The sequence below is a fragment of the Lepus europaeus genome, chromosome 16 (genome assembly GCF_033115175.1).
Source record: "Lepus europaeus isolate LE1 chromosome 16, mLepTim1.pri, whole genome shotgun sequence".
Classification (NCBI taxonomy): Eukaryota; Metazoa; Chordata; class Mammalia; order Lagomorpha; family Leporidae; genus Lepus; species Lepus europaeus.
Genome location: NC_084842.1, coordinates 5,469,001 through 5,482,510, shown reverse-complemented (window position 1 = coordinate 5,482,510; position 13,510 = coordinate 5,469,001). Strand labels below are relative to the sequence as shown.

General features: G+C 40.6%; 1 protein-coding gene across 4 annotated transcripts in view; it reads right to left on the bottom strand.

Moving 5' to 3' along the window:
- The window catches only part of NSD3 (nuclear receptor binding SET domain protein 3), a 121,114-nt gene that overhangs the window by 66,653 nt on the left and 40,951 nt on the right, over nucleotides 1–13,510 (bottom strand). For all 4 annotated transcript variants that reach the window (XM_062213435.1, XM_062213436.1, XM_062213438.1 and 1 more), the window contains exons 3-4: nucleotides 3,592–3,663; nucleotides 2,959–3,121 (exon numbers count right to left, since the gene is read on the bottom strand). In XM_062213435.1, the coding sequence (XP_062069419.1) occupies nucleotides 2,959–3,121; nucleotides 3,592–3,663 (235 nt within the window). The remainder of the gene's footprint in view (nucleotides 1–2,958; nucleotides 3,122–3,591; nucleotides 3,664–13,510) is intronic.

The following is a 13,510-nucleotide window of genomic DNA, read 5'->3' as shown; positions in this document are numbered from 1 at the left end:
GGTATCAAAGAATACATGATCCACTTAAAACTCTCACTACAAATATTTATTTATATAACCATTAATTTCAATCTGTATAGAGAAAAAGAATTACTCCTAAACTTTTTTTTTTATTTGACAGGTAGAGTTATAGACAGTGAGAGAGAGAGAGAGAGAGACAGAGAGAAAGGTCTTCCTTCCGTTGGGTTCACTCCCCAAATGGCCACCACGGCTGGCACTGTGCTGATCTGAAGCCGGGAGTCAAGTGCCTCTTCCTGGTCTCCCATGCAGGTGCAGGGCCCAAGCACTTGGGCCATCCTCCACTGCCCTCCTGGGCCACAGCAGAGAGCTGGACCGGAAGAGGAGCAACCGAGACTAGAACCCAGTGCTCGTATGGGATGCTGGCACCGCAGGCAGAGGATCAACCAAGTGAGCCATGGCGTTGGCCCTGGTTTTTTTTTTTTTTTTTTTTTTTTAATTTTTTAAACAGGTAGAGTTATAGACAGTGTGAGAGAGAGACAGAGAGAAAGGACTCCTAAACTTTTAATAGTCATTTCATATCTGGAAGATGAAACTATGGGCACCTTTGGCTTTTTACCATATATATTTCTGTGAAGTTTTACCTTTCCTCACTGAAAATATAATTTTTTAAAAGCAAAAAAAGCATTATTTTTTAACTTCTAAGATTTTTTTTTTTAGATTTTATTTATTTTATTTGAGAGAAAGAGTTACAGACAGCGAGAGGGAAGAGAAAAAGAAAAAGTTCTTTCATCCACTAGTTCACTCCCCAGATGGCTGGAGCTGTGCCAAACCAAAGCCAGGAGCCAGGAGCTTCTTCTGGGTCTCCCACATTGGTGCAGGGGCCCAAGCACTTGTGCCATCTTCTGCTGCTCTCCCAGGCCATAAGCAGAGAGCTGAATCAGAAGAGGAACAGTGGGGACACAAACCAGCGCCCATATGGGATGTCGTCATAGCAGGTGGAGGCTTAGCCTACCAAGCCACAACTCCAGCCTCTACTTTTTAACTTTTAAACTTAAAATGGGATCTAAATAATGAAATATAACTTCAAACAGAAATACGATCCTAACATCTTTCAATATGTTCTTAAAAGAATTATTACTTTTCCTTGAAGATTCATTTTTATTTATTTGAAAGGCAGAGTTACAGAAAGAGGGAGAGACAGAGACAGAGGTCTTCCATCTGCTAGTTGACTCCTCAAATGGCCACAATGTGCAGGGCTGGGCCAAGCCAAAGCCAGGAGCAAGGAGCTTCTTTCAGGTCTCCTATGTGGGTGCCAGGACCCAAGCACGTGGGCCATCTTCTGCTGCTTTCCCTGCTGCATTAGCAGATGCTGAACTGGAAGTAGAGCAGCCAGGACTTGAACTGGCACCCATATGAGATGGTTGCCATCAGAGGTGGCAACTTCACCCACTATGCCAGAATGCCAGCCCAGAGAATTGTTATTAAAGGTACAAAAGCCCATTAAATATGTTTCCTAATACTAAGAATCTAATCACAATACTCACCAATATGGACACCAATGATCACTATGTATGATCAGGATGACTTTTACAAAGGAATCTTGATAGTAAGCGATCCATGCTTGCTACGAAGCAAGCCCATCCCAAATGCTAGAATCTCGGGAATCTAATCCACATCATATTTGGTTAAAACCAAAAAAGAAGGGGGCCGGCGCTGTGGCGCAGCAGGTTAAAGCCCTGGCCTGAAGCGCTGGCATCCCATATGGAAGCCAGTTCGAGTCCCAGCTGCTCCACTTCTGATCCAGCTCTCTGCTATGGCCTGGGAAAGCAGTAAAAGATGGGACCCATGTGGGAGACCTGGAAGAAGCTCCTGGCTCCTGGCTTCAGATCGGCACAGCTCCGGCCGTTGCGGCCATCTGGGGAGTGAACCAGCAGATGGAAGACATCTCTCTCTCTGGCTCTACCTCTCTCTGTAACTATGTCTTTCAAAGAAATAAAATAATTCTTTAAAAAAAAAAGTGTAGAGAAAAGTTAGAATATATCTATTCTGAATTTGTATTAATATTCCTAATGTAACATTCCATGTCATAAACTAGATTCAGATACACTTTTATGTTAATCAAACATGTAGGGATGCTCCTGTAACCCGACATTAAAAAATGGATCAGAGAAGAAAACCATCCTACAAAAAGTATCAGCATGAAAAGTATTTGCCTGGGGGAAAAAGAAATCTCCTAAAACAGAAGTCAAGGACAAAATAAGAATGTTCAAACAAGGCTCAGCCCAAATGCTTACCCAGCTCATATAACACATCACTTATCCAAATACTTTCTTCAGGAAAATTCAAAAGGTCAGATTAAGGTCTTTGAAAAAAGAAGTATAGGGGCCAGTAGTGTGGCACAGCGAGTTAAGTAGCTGCTTAGGATGCTTGCATCCCTTACTAGAGTGCTGGTTTGAGTCCCAGCTGCTCTGGTTCTGATCCAGCTTCCCACTAATAATGAATATATATAATATATGTATGTATATATATATGTGTATATATATGTATATACACACACACACATACACACACATACACCAGACGATGGCTCAAGTACTTGAGCCCCTGCCACCCATATGAGAGACCCCAGTGGTGTTCCTGGCTCCGACCCTGGCAGTTGCAGCCATCTAGGGAGTGAACCATTGGATGGAAGATCTCTCTCCCTCTTTGTCTATCACTGTTTCAAATAAATAAATAAATAAATCTTTAAAAAAAAAAAACACATGAAAAAGGAAAAAGAAGTGTGAAGGAAATTATAAACAAGAGCTATATTAGTTATGGCTCTCTGTCAGTTAAAACGTCCATAATTATTTCAGTGGCTATTAAAAACTGATTTACATTTGTTTCTGTGTCAGACTGTAGGTCATGTAGGTATTCTTATATTCACATACAACATTTAAAGTTTCTTTTCTTTGTCATCCACCTGTTTTTACTTAACTCCTCCATGCCTTTTCTTACCTCTTGTGTTAATTTTGGTGTGAACCTCGAGCTGGGGATCACTTGAAACCATACAAGGCCACCAAGGATAGGTTCCCACCTTGGACCAAACAAGATCACCAACCTGGAACTTAACACCAGTGGACACTTCTGTTGCTGGAACAGAAGATGATATCGGCTGAGCCTACAGGAAAAGGTCACAAAACTTCATCAGAAGAAAGATTTTTAAAAAAGAAACTATGTACTATGCACAAAGTACATTAAAATGCTAACAATTTAACATTTATCTTCAATTATACTTTTCTCTGATACCTGCTATCTAAAACTAGCAGGAGGGAAGAAGAGAAGAGAAAAAAGTATTATTAATAAGCTCTGTCACTAATAGTGAAAACAGGGTTGATAGTTTATGTTGCCAAATAATTAGTATCTTGAGAAGTCACATGATCAATTAAAAAGAAAAGGTCACAGTTTTGAAAAGGAAAGTAAATCACTGAAAATATCTACCTCTTATACCAACTCCAAGGTTTATTTCAGTATAATTTCTGAAATAAAGAAGCATGGAACTGTAATACCACAATGTTTTGCAATTTAATCACTCTGCTTCCACCTTCTTACCCCATATCTGGTTAGACAATATTCAATAAAGCAACTCACTGGGGCTTCTTCTTTTAGTGCTGGATCTTCTCTTGGTTTTTCCGATACGGTGTCAACCCTTTCATTTGGTCTCTAGGTAAAAAGGTACAGGTGAATAGAATAAAATAGCAGTAAACCAAGAACACTGACATACAGAAAAATAATCAAAACAAAATAGTAAAGAGCATAAAGGATATTCATTAAAAACAATGTAAGGATTAAAAAATACAACTTATGCAGTACAAGATGCTATGTCTTTTTTCTTCTTCTAAGATGTATTGATTTATTTGAAAGGCAGAGAAAGAGAGACAAAGAGAGATCTTCTATCTGCTGGTTTACCCCTCAAATTCTCTCAACAACCAGTGCTTGGTCAGGCTAACACCAGGAGCCTGGAACTCCACTGGGGTCTCCTGTGTGGGTGGAAGGAACCTAGGGGATGGGCCATCATCTGCTGCTTCCACGTACATGAGCAGGAAGCTGGATTGGAAGTGGAAGAGCTGGGACTTGATCCCAGGCACTCCAGTATGGGATGTGGGCATCCCAACAATCGGCTTAACCCACTGTACCAAAGACTGCCTTGATGCTATGCCTTAACATTCACTTTCCATTCCATACCAAAGCTCTCCTGTTTCTTATTTGATCAGTTTAGAAACCTAAATTCAATTAAGCTGGTGGTACTGTTTTACCTGTCAGATTGCAGATAACACAGGCACTCTGAATTTGCTAGTCATATATAACTTAAACTTTTCTGGACAGCAATTTAGCAGTATGTATGAAAAACCTTACATTTTCATCCTGGGAGAGTGCATATTGAAAAAGCACTGAGAGGTATAAAAGGCATACGTAAGTATGAGAGTATGTATATCACTCCTGCTTTTAAGAGAAAACAGAAATAATGCAGATGTCCAAAAACATAGAAACAGTGAAATGAATTACCATATAACTAAACAGAATAACACAAAAATAACTTTAAATAACATTAATTATTACAATGTTATTTGAAAACAGCAAATTGCAAAGCACTTTGAATGCTGAAAAAAAAATTCTTTGTGAATACAGAAAGACTAAAAGGATTTTAAAAGTACCATGAGGTGATGAAATAAGTGATTTTTTGGGGTGTTTTTCCACATTTGTCAAATTGCTTATAATAAACTTTCATCACTCTTCTAACCATAAGCCCCACAAGTCTGTTATTTAAAAACCTAATTTCTACAAGCCTTTAGGAAGGCAACTAGGAAGTTATCCATCAAAACTCAAATTGGTTATACTTTTCAATCTAGCAATTACATTTCAGGAACCTATCTTTCAGAAGTACACAAAGTAGGAAAATCTAAGCAGAGGGATGGTAAATGCAGTATTATCTCATGTCAGTCTAGCAACACCTTCCAATTTTTTAAATTTAAAAACAGTCTATATTGGTCTTGAAAATATACAATATAAACAATTGATAACAGTAACTGTCTTTTGAGAACAAAATCAGGAAACAGTGAAGGAACATATTCTAAACTTTTATATTATTTGCATTTTCTATAGAAAGCAAACCATTTCTATAAGATTTTAAAACATTCTCACTTCTCAGAACATGTAAGTTAGATAATGTAAGTTATCTATCTCAGAAAATGTAAGTTAGATAACTTAGAAAAGAATGTTTATACATTAAAGCAAGTAATGGTTCTGCTAAAAGAATACAGTTAATTCTAAAAGCTACTTGAAATTCCCACTTACTTCAACACATTTACTATTGCATAAGCAAAGCTTTATTAAACTGAAAGGAAGTATGAACAGGTTTTAAACTTAGGAAATTGGTATTTTATGTACACCAAATCAGTATTTCAAACCCTAAGCATCAACATCCAATCAACAGTGCCTATAAATTTCTAGCCATGAGTTTAGAAGCTGGGTATAGAATGGAACTTCAGAAAGTTTATGAAAAATGGAACTGAAACACTGGTTTATTTTGGTACAGAATATTTGAAATCCACGCAAACTTTTTTCATACTAGGCATTTCCCACAGACTTCCTGAAGACTCCTCACTTGCATGAACTTCAAAAATGTTCTGCCCCCAAATAATATCTTTATTCTGTTTTCCACAAACTTGATTGAGTACCCTGGTATAATGGTGAAAGATGTGACCCCTGACCTCAGGGAGTTTAGGAGTCAGGGAGGCAACATAAACATCCGGTCACAAAGTGCGTGCTGGGAGGAGAGGTGGTGGTATTCTTAGGTATTGAGGTAAATAACATTACCACGTGAGGATCAAAGGTGACAGCAGCAGCAGCATATGTTGGGCATCTGAGGTTAGAAAGGTAGAGACTTTTGAGGCATGATGACTGACTTCGCTGCCCAGAGAAGAGAGGGGAGAGACACAAGGAGAGCAGAGAGGCAGGCTGGACTGCAGGGTCCTGGAAACCAGGCTGAAGAGCCTGGATTCATCTTAAGTCACTGGCAACATCTGAGTAGAGGAGGAGTGTTACCCAGGTAGGCGGAGAATATTTATGTATATATATAATTTGCCTTTTTGGCATGGAGCAAGAGGGGAAGCAGAATGCTCAATGCATTTACTACAGTAATCCAAGTAAAAGAAGGTAGTGGCACCTTGCTCACAGGCCCAAAACTGATTCCGAAGTAGAACTACAAACATCTGGTAGGAACCACTCTGTGAGCAGGGGAGGAAAAATCCATGTTTAAATGATAAATGTTAAATGATAAATGTTTAAATGATAAATGTGTAAAGCAGTTTAGAAATATCACTGACGATCGTATAGATTCATTCAACAGTTTATTTCAACCTACTGATAACAGCTGAAGCCTTCACCTGAGCTTCTCACTGAGCGAGCTACAGCAGGAAGACCGGCAACTTGAGAAAGCACACCTGTGGCCACCACACACTTGACCTCCTAACGTCTAGGTGGGAAGGTTCTTTGTAACTCTTTCTGAGCGCAGACACACATGGGATGACTAATGTTTTTTATTTATTTTAAGTTTACTTATTTGAGACAGGGCACTCCTATCTGCTGGCTCACTCCCCAAATGTCGGCAATGATCAGGAGCTGAGAACTCAATCCTGGCCTGCCACTGAGTGGCAGGAACTTAATTACTTCATCCATTACCTCTGCCTTCCAGGGAGAGGAAGGAATCTGGAGTCACGAGCTGGAGCTCTGCACTAATGTGATTTATGGGCTTTTTTTAAGATTGTATTTTTTTTAAAAGATTTTATTTTTTATTTATTTGAAAGGCAGAGCCAGAGAGAGAGAAAGAGAGACAGAGATCTTTCATCCACTGGTTCACTCTCCAAATGGCCACAACAGCTGAGACTGGGCCAGGCCAAAGCCAGGAACCCGGAGCGCCTCTGGGTCTGCCACATGGGTGACAGGGGCCTGAACGCTTGGGCCATCTGCTGCTGCTTTCCCAGGCACATTAGCAGGGAGCTGCATCAAAGTGGAGCAGCTAACACTTGAACTGGGGCCCATTGGGATACTAGCATTACAGGCATCACCTGCTAAACCACAATGCCAGCCCTGGACATGGGCTTCTTAACCAGCCTCTTAATCACTAGGCTAAACACCAGCCTATGAGTGACTAATTTTTTCCATCAACAGTCACGACTGGAAGGACTGGTCTGAAATCCATTCACTTCTCCCTTCCTGGATTAAAGACAGGATTTCTGGGGCAAGCATGCGAGATAGTGGATAAACTTGGCATTCCATATGGGTGCCAGTTCATGTCCCAGCTGCTCTACTTCAGATCCAGCTCCCTGCTAGTGGCCCAGAAAAACCAGCAGAAGATAAATCAAGTATTTGGGCCCTTGCCACCCACATGGGAAACCTGGAAGAAACTCTTGGCTTGTGGCTTTGGCTTGGCCCTGCCCTGGTCACTGTTGCCATCTGAGGAGTGAATTGCAGATAGATCTTTCTCTGTAATTCTGACTTTGAAATAAACAACAACAAAAAAAGACAGGATTTCCTTCTAAACTTTATCACTGAAATGTCTTGGGGTTTTGTTTTGTTTTTTTAATTATTTTGGGTCTAGATTGTTGGTGTTTTCTTCAGGCTGGCCTGAAACACTGTCAAAAATCACTTTCAAAGAATTTAAATTTTTCACGTGGTCATTTTTTAAAGAAAAGTGGTAGCAAAGGAAAAAAAGTCCAATAAGCTGGTTTACTATCAGCTTTGTTATATAAATGAGATGGGGGCTGGCACTGTGGTGTATTAGGTTAAGCCTCTGCTTGGGGCACCAGCAACCCATATGGGCACCAGTTCAAGTCCCAACTGTTCTGCCTCAGATCCAGTTCCCTGCTAATGCGCCCGAGAAGGCAGTACAAGATAGCCCAGGTGCCTGGGCCCCTGCACTCACATGGGAGACCTGGAAGAAGCCCATGGCTTCAGCCTGGCCCAGTCATGATCCTTGTGGTCATTTGGGGAGTCAACTGTCTGTAACTGCCTCTCAATAAATAAAATAAATCTTTTTAAAAAAATAAATGAGAGGGGAAAAAAAGTCAAATAAGGATGCTGCAATGACAGAGAGGGAATACAATTTATAAAATGTGCCATCGCCATGGGCAAAACAGAAATATCCAGTGGGCAGCTGGCAATCTCTGAGTTGAGCTTAAAGGAAAGCTAAAAGAATAAAGCAAGAAGAAGCACAGTATCACAAACACCAATTAAAAAGAGGAGAAATTTTGTTTAAGACACAATGGTCAATGGAAGTCAAAGCTTAGGGTCAAGAAAAACAAGAACTCAGAAAACGCCAAGAAATAAAATAGCTCTGAGTACAAAATCCATGTTCTTTCAGCTGTTCAAAGAATAGAGGGAAGTTTAAGTAGGGACACATAACACCCTTTTTTATACTACTCTGCTGTTTCCTTGGTAGGAGAAGAAGGCACCAGAGTGAAAGATGACAGGGACTCTGGTCTTAACGTTCACTTCACTTCATTTTGAATGTATTGTTTTTATGGTATGTATTACCTTTTGACACTTAGATTCCACATAGATAGATCTATTTCTAGGAAAGAATTACAGTATGCTCCGTGGACAGGAATAAAAAAACCATGTTAAGAGAGTAGCTGAAATAAGTTATATTATCCTAAACATTCCTTTTGGCTTAGTATTTTTATTTAATAGATTTTATTTGAGTACATTTTGGCTTTGCACTTTTAGTAAAACCTAAAGAATTAACTAACAATATGCATCAACTCTGGCAAAATGTCAAACCCTTATTAACATTACATAAATATATTTCAAAAACATTAAGCAAAATCATATTGCCTAAAATAATCAAAAACTAACATCACTGAAGTTGGAAACAAAATTTTAAGGGCAATAAATTATGCATTTTTCTTTTCATTCCTAAATAACTGCTTAAGTTTGTAACCCTAAAATATAAAAAAAGTGTACAAAATGAACACAGCATGCAAACAGTTTCTAAGACTTTTAAGACCTAATACTCAGGCTAGGGAGCCAAACTTCTCAGTGTTAATGGGACTGATCCAGCCTCTGGGCCTTCTGTTAAGTAGAAACAGCAAGCTAAGAGTTACTGAGACCTGCCTTCGCAGATAAGCCCACTGAAGTGGGAGAGACCAATGACTGTGAATGGGGCCTCTACGCACATGCCTGAGGCATTACACCTGCCAAGGAGGAGGAACTGCAGAAACTCTTCCACCTGTTTCCAATTTGGTGGGTGGAAAAACAGCGAAAGCAGATTTCAAAAATATACAATTTCAATAGTGATCTCAGGTCTCCTGCTGCCTAGAAGTTTGGACACATTTTCGTTGTTGAGAAGATATACTTAGATTGTTCCAAATAACAGCCACTCTTCAGAGTGTCAAACAGCTCAAAACTGGGAGGGAATACTTGCAGATTAAACACAAAGAAACAATCAGTGGCTGAAATAGTAAAGTGTATTATTTTAGATGAGAATTTGTTTGCTCAAAAAAGAACCTACAAGTGGGCTTTTAAGACAGAAAGGGAAAAAAAAAAGAACAAAATCAATATAAAAGCAAATCTAGTTTGTGGCTTTTTCTTTAGGCAAACAGTTTTCATTTAGCTTCCCTGAGGCATCTGGGGGAGGAGAGTTGTCCAGTGGAGACGCAGACACCTCTTCAGGCTTCCCTTCCAATTCTGAGCCCTCTACAATGCTAAAGAATTAAGAGGCTGGGACCATTAGGGACAGGCAGGAGGCACAAGGACATCAGAAATGAAAACAGTTAAAATGTTCCTGCAGGAAGCAGAATAGGTGTTATTCAAATTAAGGAACTTTAACTTAAAAGCATGTATAGTTACAAAACAGATTTAATGTGTGCACATCTCCAGTAAGCCCCTTGGCTTAGCAAAAGCATGACAGGATAAGAACAACCTTTGGCTTTGAAACTCCTGTGTCAGAGGGAAGACAACTCTTATGGTCCCTAGTTCAGGAGCTTGTAACTGCTTCACATGTGATAAAACTTCAATTAGTCAAATACAACTAATGAGACTTTGGCTCTTCACTTCTCTCAAGGAAGGAAAGATGGAAAAGGGAAAGGAGGGGTGGAGGAAGGGAGGGAAGAGGAAAAGGATGGAGGAGAGAAAGGAGTTACACACATAGACACACATCCCCAAACAAAAACCCACCTGGATTTCCCCTCAAAACCCAACTTTCAGGTATTGGTATTAGTAACATCTAGTGCAATCAATGCTAGTCTTTACATTTACACCTTCAGTCACAATTGATGTCCCTTTATCCCAAAATATTTTAAGATTCTTTTTTTTTTTTTTTTTTGACAGGCAGAGTGGATAGTGAGAGAGAGAGAGAGACAGAGAGAAAGGTCTTCCTTTTTGCCGCTGGTTCACCCCACAATGGCCGCTGCGGCCGGCGCATCGCGCTGATCCGAAGCCAGGAGCCAGGTGCTTCTCCTGGTCTCCCATGCGGGTGCAGGGCCCAAGCACTTGGGCCATCCTCCACTGCCTTCCCGGGCCATAGCAGAGAGCTGGCCTGGAAGAGGGGCAACCGGGATAGAATCCGGTGCCCCAACTGGGACTAGAACCCTGTGTGCCGGCGCCACAAGGCGGAGGATTAGCCTGTTAAGCCATGGCGCCGGCCCCAGAATATTTTAAGATTCTAAACAATCAAATACTAAAAAGAAAATGAACTAAAACTCTTAAGTTATATCTAAACATTCTATTCTTGGACAAAGCAGTGAACTTTGAAGGTTTAAGTGATAGAAGGAGACAGATAAACCAGATAGCCAGCAAAGCCAGAATTGGTTCTACAGTCTCAGTGCAAAGTGACCACTGGAAACATTACTGCATTAATTTTTTTCTTACATTCTAATGAAGAAGAAAGTAGACAATGAAAAATAAACAGATGGTTTTAGCCTGCCTCTTAATAGCTCCCAGCCCATTTTCTATTGAGACATATTTTTATTTTTAACTATCTTTATCAAAGAAATCTAGCCTAGCAAGTAAAACTGGATATTCTTCTATTTACTAGATTCTTTTTCAAAAATATTTATTTGCAAAGGCACAGAGATAGAGAAAAAGGAAGAGAGACACACCTCCAAACTGCTAGCTGACTCCCCAAATGCTCACAGCAGCCAAGGCTGAGTCAGATCAAAGCCAGGAGCCAAGAACTCCATTAGGGTCTCCCACATGGGTGGCAGGGACACAAGCATGTGGGCCATCATCTGTTGCCTCCCAGGCACATTAGCAGGAAAATGGATTAGAAGCAGAAGAGCCAGGACTCGATCCCAGGTACTCTCATATGCAATGTAGGTGTCCCAGGCACTTACTTCTAGCTGTGCACTACAATACCCACTGCTGACAGGTTCTTTCCAACAGCAACAAGAGGGACAGCAAGACAGTTCTCAGCAACTAATAGCTACACCCAAATGAAGGTTTCAAGCATTTTTATGATTCCCAAAGGCCACAGAGCATCACACATCTTTTCACTATAGGTCTAGGCACGAATTGCTACAGTGAATGCACCTGGAGAGCAGGAAGTTAATTTCTCTCCCTCCGCTTACTTATTTACATAAAAAATAGTCAACATAAGATACTTTATGTTAGCTAGGTTCTGTGGGGCAAGGTGAGCATTTAGTAAGTGACACAGAAACTAAAAGGCATTTCAGGGACCCACATGTGGTATAGCAGGTTAAGTCACTGACAAGCAATGCTTGCATCCCACATTGGAGCAATGGCTGGAGTCCCAGCTGTTCCACTTCTGATCCAGCTCCCTGCTTGGAAAAGTGCCTGGGAAAGCAGAGGAAGACGGTCCAAGTGCTTGGGTCCCTGTACTACATGGGAGACCTGTATGAAGCTCCTGGCTTCGGCCTGGCATTCCTCTGGGTCTTCTACATGGGTGGCAGGGGCCAAAGTACTTGAGCCATCTTCCAATTCCAAGTGGAGCAGCTGGGACTCAAGCCAGCACTCATATGGGATACCAGCATCACAGGCTTAACCTGCTGTGCCACAATGTCAGCTTCCATCTTTAGTTTTACTTCACTGCCATACCTTCAAATCTTAGAACAGTGCCATCAGTAAGTGTTGAATAAATAAAACTATAGAAAAATAAGAACAGGCCGGCGCCGTGGCTTAACAGGCTAATCCTCCACCTTGCGGCGCCGGCACACCGGGTTCTAGTCCTGGTCGGGGCGCTGGACTCTATCCCGGTTGCTCCTCTTCCAGGCCAGCTCTCTGCTATGGCCCGGGAAGGCAGTGGAGGATGGCCCAAGTGCTTGGGCCCTGCACCCGCATGGGAGACCAGGAGAAGCACCTGGCTCCTGGCTTCGGATCAGCGAGATGCGCCGTCCGTAGCGGCCATTGGAGGGTGAACCAACGGCAAAAAGGAAGACCTTTCTCTCTGTCTCTCTCTCTCTCACTATCCACTCTGCCTGTCAAAAAAAAAAAAAAAAGAAAGAAAGAAAAATAAGAACATATTGAGAGGCCGACACTGTGGCACAGTGGGTTAACGCCCTGGCCTGAAGCAATCCAGCTCTCTGCTATGGCCTGGGAAAGCAGTAGAAGATGGCCCAAGTCCTTGGGCCCCTGCACCCATGTGGGAGACCTGGAAGAAGCTCCTGGCTCCTGGCTTCGGATCAGCGCAGCTCCAGTCATTGCAGCCATCTGGGGAGTGAACCAGCAGACCTCTTTCTCTGTCTCTACTTTCTCTGTAACTCTACCTTTCAAATAAATAAAATAAATCTTTAAAAAAAAAAAAAACATATTGAAATGTCTCATTCAGAACTATGAGTCTACAACCATTCTGAATTTTATTCCAGAAGATCACATTTGAGTTGTGGAAGTAACGTAATCATCACCAAGGAAAAGATGAGTTAATAAGAAGTAAATGTTTGAACAGAAGAAAACAAAGTAAGTTATTCTGGTGTACTCGATACAAAAGCAGATGACTGTCACAAAAGTGTAGTTTTCTTTCCAAATCAACATCTGGGGAACAACAGCAATTCATACATGAAGTCTTCATTCTAGTGACTTGGTTTGATGCATACTTGTTATTACATTATTGCTCTGAAAATTCACTCTAAAACCTCTGCAAGAAATCTGGCAGGATGCAACTCAGATTGCCTACAAAGAATTACATTTAAACAAACAAAATAAACTCTATCTGAAGTTTTAATTAATTTAAATGAATACTAACTCTTGATTTAAATAAAGAGTTCTTCTGGTACTTTAGGTTATTTTATAGCAAACACATTAGCAGTAAGTATCAAATCTAAACTTTACCAACAAAATCTGGATTTACAATAAATGAGAAACCGATACAATTAACCATTTTTTTCTTTCCCTTTTTCCTATATCTTGAATACCCAGGAGTTTATTATAAGCAAATAAAAATAATCAAGGCTATTACCACAGAGAAGCATAATAAACAGTAATCTTAGTGTTACATGTTTTTAGAATTCTTCCCTTTAATCATGTCCATTCATTTATTCGACAAATATTTACCCAG